Raw genomic sequence first — 13,969 nt, 5'->3', positions numbered from 1 at the left:
AAAGGGAACTGATAGTCTGTAGTCTCATAGTGCAAATAAAGAATTCAGGAATGCAGCAACTGACCTTTCTAAAGTACAAAATGGATAAAATTCTTAGAAGATGCATGCAATAAGATCTACTAAGCACATGGCCATAGAACTAGAACATTTGATAATTTTCCTGGTGATTTCAATGGGACTCCAGATGTTTCCAAACTCAACTTGAACTCTCATCTTAGGCTTTGTATTTTGCTTTTCCCATTTCGCTAATGACACAAACATGATTCAAATCCCTGAAGTATTCATTATAGTCAAGGTTATATCCTACAACGAACTTGTCTGGAATTTCAAATCCAACAAAGTCTGGTCTATATCCAACACATCATGGAGTCCTTTTCACCAGCAAGCTTGCAACCTTTACCATCTTTGGATTATGCTGCTTGACCAAGGAAGCAAGGTTTGCATTGTTTTGCCAGTGTCAATTATATCTTCAACAATCAAGACATTCTTTCCAGTTAAAGTTGAGAGAGATCTCCACCAATTACTTTTATATCACCTGTTGACTGGTCATTACGGTAGCTCTTCAGTCTGATAAAATCTAGTCACAGGTACAGATCTATCACTACTTCTGTTCAGTGCTTTGATGTAATCCAGCAGGTCAGCAAAGAACTTATAGCCCCCCTTGAGCACACAGAGGGCCACGATGTGATGGCCTCCCATCTCCTTCATCACATCTCGAGCCAGCCATTTGGTCCTGTCCATAATTAGTCCATGAGGAATAAACACCTTTTCCAAATCCTCAGCATAATGATTAGGTATACAGAATAAATCTAGGTCATAACCTGGTGCATCATCACTAATCATAACGCTGGGGCTCCGGGTAGCCATAATGGAGCCGGCCGGCGCGCGGGCTGAGGGCAGTCTGGGGAGGAAGAAGCCGGTGGCGGGGCCGAGCAGGAGGCAGAGGCGTGGCGGGAGGCGGCGCCACGCGGGAAAGCAGAGTGGTCCGCCCGAGCGCCCTTCCCCGCCGTCGCCGCTGCAGCTCTACTAAGACTTTTTTAAGTGTTACATTTCTAACACACTGCTTCTAGAGAAATCTACATTCTGTGCTAAATGGTATAGCAATACTACACAGACTCTGTATATAGGAGTTGACTCCTAACTTTGACACTCTGTAGCTGTAGGACTCTTAGGTAACTTAACTGTGACTGCCCCAGTTTCTTCTTCTATAAAATGGGGATAATAACAGTATACCCTTTCTTCACTGGGTTGCAGTGAGGTTTAAGTGTCTGGATGCATAGCAAGTGCAACATATATTTGCTATTATTAAACAATAATTTGTAAAATAGTAAGTTAATGTGTTAATTATATGCCACGTGTTATGATAAGCACTTAGTAAACATTATTACATTTTTTCCTTACAAAATCCCTACTGTACAGATGACGAGGGTTGAAAAGGGCTTACAAAGGTAAATATCTTGCCCTGTCATACTGCTATCAAGTGGCACAAATAGGATGCAAACCCAAATATTTCTGGGCACAAAGCCAGAGCTCTTTACTTTTCAGAATGGATTCACCCCAAACTTTCCTCTCCAGGGCTAGTGACAAACAGGCATAATCAAGCACAGCATTCTTCTCCCTGATCCCAGAAGCACTGGTACAATCTTCACTTTCTGAACACAGCCCGCCACACAGTTACTCTCAGTAGAAAAGATGGTATGAGGAATAAAATCAATTTGCGAACCTTGCTATTTAAACTGTCTCTCATACAAATAGAGGGAGAGTTTTATTTAAGGAAAATAGCCTTTATTACTCAAGTAATCAATCTATGATGAACCACAGGTGAAACATTTTTACATGTAAGGCTACTTAAAGGAATATTTCTTACAGAAAACTATTAATTGATTTAAATAAAATTGAAGGCTCCTGTAAAAACAAAATATGATCTCCATACTCCTACAGAGACCGAGGGTTCTACAAAGGTGAGCCGCAACTCAAGGGAAGGTAAAGTCAGCTGGTCCCATATCCCAGTTTCAACCAGAACAACTTTGCTTTTTATCTATTCTACCTGTAGAACAGGGATTCTTCATAAATTTCATTTAGGGGGAAAAAGGTTCCTATTGCTAAATATTAATACTAAAAAACACTATTCTCTAAGATACTTGGAATTCACAAAACTATTATAAGCCCAGACTGTTCAACACCTTTAAAAAATTCCATTTCTCTCTGATCAAGGAGAAAGAGTACTAATTACTCTGAACTAAATCAGAGTTAATAAAATCTATTGGTTAACCTGGAGTATACTAATTGACTACATGATGCTCCAGTTATTACAGCAAATACTAATAATTCCAACCAGAAGACTAATGACTAGGACTAATTTGGTCACATTTCTAGTCCCTGTCCTGACTAATTCCTCCTTCTTCTAGCTACATTGGCTACTCTCTTCCACAATTATAGGCTGAAAGCTGACTATGTATAATTCCTAAAGAAAAACAGTCTTTAAAATGGCAGGGTGGAGCACAATAAAGAGAAGGTCACCAAAATAGGTATAACCATTCAGTCAAACTGTGGTCAGTGGAAATATTTGTCAAATATTACAGCCAGCCTACTTGAACCCAGAGCTGGAAAATGTTATGGATAAAAATTATGATGAGACTTTTGGGTAGCTTAGCTACAGTTCTGAAATTAAAAATAACAATAGGGGAACAGTTAAGAGTATTATGTAGTACAAAAACCCAGTGGAATATTACATAACCAATAACTAAAAATATTATGAGGCAAAAAGGGAAAGCTTTTATGAGATTTTAAATACTTAACAAGGTTAAAAATAGTTATTCATACAACTATGTAGAACATGAACATACAGAATAAGATATGTAGTACTGAAGTCAAAAGCCAGGATAGTGAGTGAAAATTTTTCCTGTTTTAAAAATTTCCCAAAAAGGATTAATAGAGGCTCAGAGAGAAGACATACCAAGAGAGTGAATGAGGAAGGCTCAGGACACATGGAAATCCACACAAAAATGTAGAAAGGATCAAATATTCAAAGAGAGTAGGATGGGTAGAAACCCAACGAATGAGGGGTACAGAAACCCAGAGAAAGAGGTTGAAAAGAAGTAGCCTACACAGAGAGAAACAGATGGACAGATAGACACCAGAGTTAAAGAGGAAAAAGAAATATGAGGGGGTGCCACAGACCAAGAGAATGGGATAGAAACCCAGAGACAGAAAGAGGCAAAGAGCCCAGAGTGAAAGGGCCAGAAACCCAGAGTGTGGACAGAGACTGAAGGAAAAGGAGATAAAAAGCTTAGAAGAGAGTAATTGAAAATCATAGAGAAGAAAGAGAATCAGAGATGATGAAGATGATGAGAGGATTACAAAATATTCCCATTTATATTTAAACATATCCACAGAACCTAACAAGAATTTCACGCCTATAATGATGAAACACTGAAATCTTCTCTTTCTCATCCTCACAATGCCGTCAACTCATTCTAATTGCCTCCTCACACCTCCTTTAGGCTCATGTTCTTACCAGAGATCTCCTGCTCAGAGCTTCCCCTAAGCGATCTGAAACCCCAAAAGAAACTCTTCACAGAGCTCCAAACCCCAGTCTCTTCAAAGAGGGTTCTTTTCACTGCCTTGCCCTAGACAAAACCTGGATCCAACCCAAAGGCACTGGTTTCCTTGCACCTCTCTCAAATGAAGCCTGCTCTCAACCCTCAACATATTCTAGGACAAGAGAGCAATACTGATAAACTGCTAGCTCTTTGCTCAAACAACATCACCTCTCCCTCCTTCCTAACTCCTAAGAGCTCTACAACATGACTACACACCCCATCTACCCAACCTTGTCAATGTCATCTCTCCACTTAGAGTCCCACCACCACCACCTAGAAGTCTTACATGTAGATGTCTACTGGGCATCTCTATTTGCATATCCCAGAGGCATTTCAAACTACTAGTTTATTATTTCCTCCCCCTAAACTCTTCTAATATATATACATAGGCAATATATAACGCTCTTCACAAGACATTTAGATCCCTTTCTAAACAGCAGCACTGAGTTCACTCTCAGTAACCTACTCTTGGAGAGTTAGAACTAACAAATCTGAGCTCTCAAACCTAGAGCAGAATCCATCTTCTCATATGAGAAATATTAGTTTACTACCTGGTCTCTTGAGTGATGTTAGTCCTGCCAGAACAATTCAGAAACAAGGCAGTGAAGATCATGAGTAGGGGAAGAAGAAATTATCATTTTGGTGGCTGGAAGATTATGGAAGTTCCTTAACCTATATACTTCTGCATATCTTTAGAAAGCCTTCCCTTTTTCGACAACGGAGGATCATTATTTTCAGCAACACATCACAACTTTTCTTCCTTTCTTTCTGTTCTCTTAATGGAGCTATCCAAAATTAAAAGGGTTTTTTTTTCACTTTGGGAAACTTACAACACTCAAGAGAAAGTTCTGAGATAAATGAAATATTAGAAAGTATATGTATTTCTTTTTTATAATAGAGAGAAGTGCATTGTTCTTCCAGTTATCTTCCTTTAATGACTTCTCAATTGCTCTTTATCTGTAAGACCATTTAAGATAAATAAGCAGCTCTGAATAGCAGCAGGGAGGAAATCATCCTCTGGGGTACACAGATAACAGTCAGTCCATTGTTACTCCTTCCGCAGGATTAACTAAGGGTAAGGGCAGATTGTGATGGGGGCTTCCACCAAACCAAAACCAGACAGGTAAGCCTTTAGGTGCTACCACAAAAGGTAGCCTTAAAAAGGTTTGTTCAAAAGGTTTGTGCTTCCCTTTCTGCTCTTTATCTTCGTAAGAATTAAATGAGTTAGTATTTGTAAAGTACTAAAACAGTGCCTGGCATACAGGAAAAGCTATATACATACATACACACATATATATATATATATATTTTTTTTTCTTTTCCACTATGGTTTATTACAGGATATTGGATATAGTTCCCTGAGCTATACAATATGACCTTGCTGTTTATCCAGGGAAAGCTATATAAATGAAATAATCAAGAGAAGATGTTTAAGGGGCTTTGTAGGAAGGCCTATGCAAATGAATCCACATGCAATTCAGTGGTTCATGGAATAAATAGTTCTGACCTTTACTTTCCTCCCTGGGGTATTATAATGTCTAGCATTTAATAACAAAACCCATAGGGATGCGAAATTCCATTATAAGAGTGCCGTGAACACAATAGATGCTCCATAATTTTATTTGGGAAGGGACAGGAAAATGTAAATTCATGTCAAAACAGGTAAGATCAAAGACATAACAGGCAGTTTGCTACATTAAAAAAAAAAAGAAAAAAGGAGTATGAACCAAATAATGGGCTTTAGGAACAAAAGAGCTCAAATATTTGAGGGTTTATGGTCCTTAATACAAGCAGAGGCCATCATTTAAACTTAAAAAAAAAATTTTAAAAACACCTAAGAAATGAGAGTCACTAAAGGGCCAATTTGCTAATTATGGTTGTTAAAACATTAGCTATCACACACACACAAGCGCGTGCAACAACTATATTTCTGTAGGCATGTATATCATAATTCTGGCTTAATACATAGGTACTTTCCCATATTACAGGCTCTGTCATGAAAAAAAGAATTTCTAAGAAAATAATCTCAATAAAATTTAATGGAAAATGATTAAATGGTACACTGGGAAATATGTGAGTAAAAAGAACTGGGCTAGAAATCAAGAGGTATTATGGATCTAAGGGCTTTGGGACAGTATAAGCATGGTATGTGAGGTCCAAAAATATCAAATGAACTTATCCAAAGTAATGTTTATTTAGCCAAAAAGATGAAGTGTTTATTACTTGCCCTCCCCCTTATCCCAAACCAGTGAAGGAAGACTGAATCTGGGAAGAAGGAACAGTGAACAGATAGAAAGAAAAAGACCATGGTACAACAGAAGAAACTGGTTTTCTATGCTTCCAACTCCAGTGAGTACAATGACGTTAGCCATTGCATCTGCTAAAGAGAAAGACCAAGGGGGTCGGGGTAGGGGGCAAGGGGGATTCACAGCATGAAATCTTCTTTAATTACCCTTTGCTTTCACAGAATTAAATGTGATCATAAATAGTGACCACTTATTAAGAAGTTCTGTAATATTATATCTTTTCCAACTTTTTCCCTAGCCAAGGATAGGTTAAACTTGCTTCCCAATGTTTAAGTCTCACTCTGGTCCTACCAAAGTCCTCCTGCTTCCCCTTCCCCTCCAACACTTCCACGTAACAATATGACATCATTTTCCTCCCTCCAATAAACAGGTGAACTATCATGGGGCTCCAGAAGCACACAAGGAACACAAAAGGTTTTAAAATATATACAAATTTGCTTTAGAACTGAAGATAAGTGTTTTAAAAAGAAGAAAATTCTTAAAAATTAATCCCCTCTATCATTTCATTAACATTTTCCTGATATAACTAATGATATTCAATAATCATATCTTGAGGTCAGAATCACTAGGGCCTGTGTTTTGGAATACTTCCATTCAATAAGCAAAGCTGTTTCAAGGGGAAGGGGGGATATGGACTATTTCTAGAAGAATAACAAGTCTATCACAATATTCAGTATCAATGTTCTACAAGACTTACCTTTTCACCACTTGAGTAGAAGAAATAACGCAATCGGACTATGTTACAGTGATCTAGCTTTCTCATTATTTGGAGCTCTCGGTTCTGAAAAGGAAACACATGAAAATATTTTTTAAAGGATAACTGCTATTCATATTGACGAAGATGCTTCTGAAATAACATTAAGCACTACAAAGAGCAGGCTATAGATATGTTACTAAAAAGTATCATCTATAGATCAGTCTGTGAACTATTTATTACTGTTCTGCAATAAGATAAATATAGAAATTGAGAATAAGTGTTCAGACTCTTTTATTGCAACTTGAAAGAATAATTTTATATCTATGAATCTTATAATTAAAAGTGGGGCCTATATTTTGTATTTTCTTAAAATTCACTTTTCTCATAATTCATTTTTATTGTATTTTATAAAAATATCAGTCTTCAATGAATTGGAAATTTTTAAAACCAGAACCTCACTACAAAATAGCTTGAGAGGCACTGGTCTACAGTATGTAAGAGATATCTGAAAGAAGCTATCAGTACTATAATTTTTGCAACTATAATAAAAATCAAACTTCTCACCAAACAAATAAATTTGGGTACAAAGAAAACTCTCACAAGCCCTATTATTTTCCAAGATACAGTGAAAAATCTGAGGGTTAGCCCCATTAGAAGGGCTCAGTTGCCAGAGTTAAAATATGACATGCTGGAAATTGTACAGTCCTGGTAAATTTATAGATCCCACAAATAATATTCCCTTTGGGGAGTTTCAAAATTATGCTTCAGAAAATAAAACATTAAATAATATGACAACTTCCTAACACCATGAATTTTGCAGTAATAAATTTGAAGAGTACATGTATATTAACAACAATTCCAACTCTTATACTTAGCTGTCAGAAATCCAGTTAATAAAGTCCAAATTATATAACACAGAGAAAGAATACCAAAATGTCTGTTAAGCGGACAGAAAACATACAATTTCAATTAAAATGGTGATTTAGAAGAGCTAGAAACATAAAGTACACACCTGGGAATTTGGAAGGTAAATGATGTTATGGTTAGAAAACAAGGCCAAAATATAGAGGGGTGGGGGGTGTACTGCAGACAAAGAGCCTAACAAGCAGAACTGTCCTAGAGCAGAGTGGGCTCCAGTTCTTGGAAGACGGTGGCAGAAATAAGCAAATGTTCCTCCTCCTCTAGAAACTTGCGATAGACTCTATGATGGTTCTAGCATGTCCTCTAAAAGGAAATAGGAAACTCAAGATGACTCTCCTTCTGTCCCTTTAAACTGACTGTGAGAGCTGGGCTTATGTACACAGTGATATTTAAAATCCTTTTATAAAATATCCATCTTTCACTCCATTACTTGTTATAAAATGTTTATAGCTGAAGCAATAAACAGAAACTTAAGACAGTACAGTATACTTGCTTTAACAAAAATAATAACTTGTATCAGACTCTGAGTTTTGCCTGTTACAGAGAAGGACACAGAAAATTTTACAAATTTCAAAACATTCCATTTCTTCCAAATTGAAGCTATTTCTGAAGTATGGCTATACTTTGCCAATTCACATCTAGGTAGCTAGTTTTGTGGGAGAACTGCTAGTAAGCTAAGACTCACTCCTCTCAGATATTAAGATTGTTTTTAACATAGAAAGCCATGTTAAAATAAGCTATCTATTTTTCCGGACTCATTAACCAAGGTAACAGAGAACTATTAAATTTCCAGATAACAGAAGTTGTGTTAAGGTTATGCATATGATCTTTTATCAAAAAGAATGCATAAGTGAAGCAAGTACAAGGACCAAATATTTATCTAGGGACTTCCCTGGTGGCACAGTGATTAAGAATCCACCTGCCAATGCAGGGGACACGGGTTCGATCCCTGGTCCAGGAAGATCCCACATGCCAGGGAGCAACTAAGCCCATGAGCCACAACTACTGAAGCCTGCACATCTAGAGCCCGTGCTCCACAATGAGGAGCCCGTGCACCGCACCGAAGAGTAGGCCCCGCTCACTGCAACTAGAGAAAGCTCGTGCGCAGCAACGAAGACCCAATGCAGCCAAAAATAAATAAATAAATTTATAAATAAATGAATAAATATTTTAAAATATATACAAATGAACTTTAAAAAATATTCATCTACCCTTACTTCCTGTTATTTTTGAAAGGAGGCTTAAATTTTCTCATTTTAAAATTCCCCAGGACTTCCCTGGTGGCTCAGTGGTTAAGAATCAGCCTGCCAATGCAGGGGACACGGGTTTGAGCCCTGGTCCAGGAAGATCCCACGTGCTGCAGAGCAACTAAGCCCGTCCACCACAACTACTGAGCCTGCGCTCTGGAGCCTGTGAGCCACACTACTAACCCTACGTGCCACAACTACTGAAGCTCACACGCCTAGAGCCCGTGCCCCACGACAAGAGAAGCCACTGCAATGAGAAGCCCACGCACCACAATGAAGAGTAGCCCCCACTCACCACAACTAGCGAAAGCCAGTGCACAGCAACGAAAGACCCAACACAGCCAGAAAAAAAAAAAATTTCCCTAAAAGATCCAAAATAGAAATTTCATAGAGCAATATTTTAAATTATTAATCAAGCCAATATTAGACAAAGTTCATGTCTGAGATGCATTTAATACACAACTATCCCAAGCCTAACCATTTTTACTGAGTCATTCTTTATTAGTACACTAATGACATACTAATTCTACAGAAAAAAAATTGTTATTCTACAAATACAGTGTGCCTATTCTGTGCCAGGCATCATTTACAGTATTAAGGATATGGCAGTGAACAAGACTAACAAAGTTCTTATCCTCATGAAACTTTCAGTCTAAGGAGGACAGGGAGGAATAAACAATATATTTTCATGTAAAGTAAGAGGATAGATCATGATAGAGAGAAAGGGCTATTATTTTAGATACAGAAGTCGGAGTAGACCTCACAAAGAAGGTAAGATCTGAACACAAACCTGAATGATATAAAAATGAGAACCATGTGAGGATATGGGGGAAGAGCACTACAGTTACAAGGAACTCCAAATATAAATGCCTAGAGGTGGGCTTGGCATATTCAAAAATAGCTATAGAAGAATAATGTGATTGCAACATGTTGAGTAAAGGAAGAGGCGGGAGACAAGTACAGAGAGGCAGGCGGTATGTCATATAAACTCTCATTAATAATGGTGAGAAACTGAATTTCACACTAAATGTAAAGGAAAGCCAATGAGGCCAAGAAAATGACATAATCAGACTTACTTTTTAAAATGATCATTCCAAAAACTAAAAATAAATTCAGGGGAGAAAGTGGATCAAGAGTTCTGTTTGAAATCCTTTTTAGACATCCAAGTGAAAATAATGAGGCTCAAGGTAGAAGCTGGGGCTGGAAATATATGTCTGGGAGTCAACCGCATAAAAGGGATTCAAAGCAAGGGGACCTAATAATATCACCTAGGGAAGAAGTTTAGAAAAATACATATATATATTCATATATCTATATATCTATATCTGTCTATCTGTCTATCTACCTACCTACCTACGTACCTATCCATCCACCTGTCCATCTGTCTGTCCGTCCACAGGTATAAAAAGGAGTAAATCAAGTGAAGTAATCAGTGAAGTAGGAAGAAAAGCAAGAGAGAAGATAGCCTTAGAAGCCAAGTAAAATAAGTTTTCAGAAAAAGGCCCTGACCATTTATATCTAAAGTTGCTGAAAGGCTGATTAAGATGAAAATAGAAGACAACTGGATATGGCAAATGCAGGATATTAGTGACTCTTACAAGAGTGATTTCAGTGGTGACAAAAGTCTGACTAGAGTGAATTAAATTGGGGTTGGGAGACAAGGGAAAGAACTAAGAAGTCAGAAAGTTCAAAAAGAAATGAGATTTTCAGCTCTAGCGGAATGAAGAGATCAGCAAATTCACTCCTCCAAAACACCTGTAAAAAGAACTGCATTGTAGAAGACAATCATTTCAGGGCTCAGGAAATCAATCAAAAGCAACAACAAATCAAAAAGCATTTATTCAAGAAACACTGCTACATATTGGAGTTATGACAGTGGGGGCTGGTGACCTTCTTGCTAGGGAATACTACCTTCCCCCACAATCACCTCCCAGCTCAGCCCACAGCTCTGCTACCCTGAGGATGCAACACCAGGTGGGGAAAATGACAGACTGGCAGAACACTAAGAAATATAACAGGGAGATCCTGAAAATGGAGAGGCTAAATAAGCTCTGCACATACCCTTGGGCTGATTTAGAGGCTGTGCACATATGCATGGGAGATCCAAGAAGGCCTTGGAGAAAGTAAAAGCTGAGGCTGACTTAAAAACTGCCTGAATTTTTAATGTACAGAACCCGTATACAGAAGCATCCAAAAAATGATGGAAGCTTTATAAACTCAAAATGTTTGAACATAATCTCTAACCAATAACTGGCTGACCACTAAGCCATGCAGACAAAGAGTAACTCCTAAGAAATGAGGAGAAAAAATTAAAATTAGAATAAAAATTTAACACAGAATTCAGGGGCTTCAAATGGGGGAGGAGAAAGATTCTATAGATTAGTTGCAGGTAAGTTACAAAAAGAAAAAGAAAAAGAAAGAAAACCCCCAAAACAAGTTTCAGGGGGAATAAAAAAAAAAAAATTAATTAATTAATTAATTAAAAAAAAAAACAGAATCCAGAGTTGCTACAATATATTATCCAACATTTCCAACTGTCCAAGAAAATTGTGAGACCAGCAAACAACAGGAAAAGTTGACCTACACTCAGGTAAAAAAGAAAAGGAGCCAACAGAAACTGACTCTGGGTAGACACAGCTGTTGGATTTAGCAGACAAGAATACAAAGCAGCTATTATGTTCAAAGAATGTTAAGCTTCTTGACACTGGCCTTGGCAATGATTTTTTAGATTTGACACCAAAAGCAAAGGCAACAAAAACAAAAATAAACAAGTGGGACCACCTCAAATTAAAAACCTCTGCACAGCAAACTATCAACAAAATGAAAAGACAACCTATGGAATGGTATAAAATATTTGAAAATCATATATTAGATAAGGGGTTAATATCCAAAATATATAGAACTCATACAACTCAACAGCAAAATAAAGAACAAAACAAAACAACCCTCAAATAATCTGATTTAAAAATGGGCAAAGGACCTGAATAGGCATTTTTCCAAAGAAGGCATACAGATGGCCAACAAGTACATGAAAAGATGCTCAACATCACTAATCATCAGGCAATGCAAATCAAAACCACACCTGTTAGAATGGATATTATCAAAAAGGCAAGAAATAACCAGTGTTTGTGAGGATGCAGAGAAAGGGAACCTTGTAAATGTACACTGGTGCAGCCACTATGGAAAATAATAGTACACTGGTGGATGTACTACTGGTGGAAAATGTACATTGATGCAGCCACTATGGAAAACAGTATGGAGGTTCCTCAAAATATTAAAGATAGAACTATTTGAAGAGCTTTTTATGGAAATGTTACCATTTTGACCTCTATTATTTCAGTATATCATTGTAATGAATAAAGAGTTAAAAGCAGGAAAAAAAAAAAAAAGAACTATCAAAGGATCCAGCAATTCCACTTCTGGGTATATATCCAAAGAAAATGAAATGACTATCTCAAAGAGATACCTGTACTGCCATGTTCACTGCAGTATTATTTACAACAGCCAAGACATAGAAACAATCTAAGTGTCCATCAACAGTTGAATGGATAAAGAAAATGTGTGTGTGTGTGTGTGTGTGTGAGTGTGTGTGAGGGGGGGGCACTATGCTAAGTGAAATAAGTCAGACAGAGAAAGACAAACACTGTACGATAACACATGTGGAATCTAAAAAAGCCCAACTCATACAAACAGACTAGAAAGGTGGCTACCAGAGGCTGGAGGTTGGGGGAAAGGGGGAGCTGGTCAAAGAATATAAACTTCAAGTTATAACATAAACAAGTTCTCAGAATTTCATATACAGTATGATGACTATAATTAATAATACTGTATTGTATATCTGAAAGTTGCTGAGAGAGTAGACCTTAAATGTTCTCACTACAAAAAAGAAATAGTAATTACAAGCCGTGATATGTTAGCAGATGCTATGATGGTAATCATTTTGCTATATATAACTGCATGAAATCAAAATGTTGTACCTTAAACTTACACTATACTATACATCAATTGTATCTCAATAAAGCTGAAAAAATTCTAATATATACTAAATAAATTAATATGTTCAAACAATTAAGGGAAATTATATTTTAAAAATTAAAGAAAAATACGATGACAACTACACAAGTAGAAAACTTCAATAAAGAAATATTAACATTTAAAACCTGGAAATACTAGAGATGAAAAGTGTAACAAAAGAAGTAAAAGATTCACTATGGGCTCAAGATAAGATTTGAGGTGACATTTAAAAAAAAATCTGTGAACTTGAAAACAGAGAATTAGAAATTATTCAATTGAAAAACCAAAGAGAAAAATAAGAGCAGAAAAATGAACAGGGCCTCAGAGACCTGTTGTAGGATAATGTCACACCTACCAAACAACTAGAAATATGTATAAAGGCAATCAGAAAAAAGACCTACCAAAATATGGATAAAGGCAACATCAGAAAAGAGGAAAAGGAAAAAGGAGAAAAAATATATTTGAAGAAGGAATTGCTGAAAACTTCCCAAATTTGATGAAAAACACTAATCTACTGCACCATAAAGCTTAATGAACCCCCAACAGGATAAACACAAAAAAGATTCACATGGAGGCACAGCACTTTTGAACTGAAGCCACAGAAGAATAATGAAAGCAGTAACAGAAAAATGATTCATCATATACACGGGGAAAACAATATAATTAACAGCTGACTAATCATCAAACTAATGGAGGCTAGAAAGCGATTAAAAACAAAAATTCAAAATGCTGAAAGAAAAAAAACAAATAAACCCTGTCAACCAAGAATGCTATATACAGAAAAACTATTCTTCAAACAGGAAAGGAAAAATAAAAACATCCTCAGATTTTTTTTTTAATGGTGAATATTCTATGGCAGAAAGCCTATCTTTAAAAAATACTAAAGCAAGTCTCTCAGGCTGAAAGGAAATGACACCAGAAGGTAATTCAAATACACAAGGAGAAATAAGACCACTACAAATGGTAAATATAAATGGGAAAATAGAAAAAAACTACACATTTTTTCTTTTCTTAATTTCATCAGACATAAACTGTATAAAGCAATTATGATAACAGTGTGTTAGTAGGCTTATAACAGAAATAGATGTAATACATATAACAATAATAGCAGGAAGGAGAAAGGAGAAAATGAAGGTATTTTGGGAAAAAGGTGCTATATTTTACTGGAATTAAGTAAGTAAC

General features: G+C 36.6%; 1 protein-coding gene and 1 pseudogene across 3 annotated transcripts in view; both read right to left on the bottom strand.

Moving 5' to 3' along the window:
- Positions 1-13,969, bottom strand: part of GSK3B (glycogen synthase kinase 3 beta) — a 200,276-nt gene that overhangs the window by 91,926 nt on the left and 94,381 nt on the right. For both annotated transcript variants that reach the window (XM_079704208.1, XM_079704209.1), the window contains exon 3: positions 6,606-6,689. In XM_079704208.1, the coding sequence (XP_079560334.1) occupies positions 6,606-6,689 (84 nt within the window). The remainder of the gene's footprint in view (positions 1-6,605; positions 6,690-13,969) is intronic.
- LOC307053328 (hypoxanthine-guanine phosphoribosyltransferase-like) lies at positions 215-882 on the bottom strand (annotated as a pseudogene). Its single transcript has one exon. The product of its transcript is annotated as a hypoxanthine-guanine phosphoribosyltransferase-like (transcript).

Source organism: Hyperoodon ampullatus (assembly GCF_949752795.1).
Source record: "Hyperoodon ampullatus genome assembly, chromosome: 5".
In the NCBI taxonomy this organism is placed as follows: domain Eukaryota; kingdom Metazoa; phylum Chordata; class Mammalia; order Artiodactyla; family Ziphiidae; genus Hyperoodon; species Hyperoodon ampullatus.
This window is presented reverse-complemented; position numbering and strand designations above follow the sequence as displayed.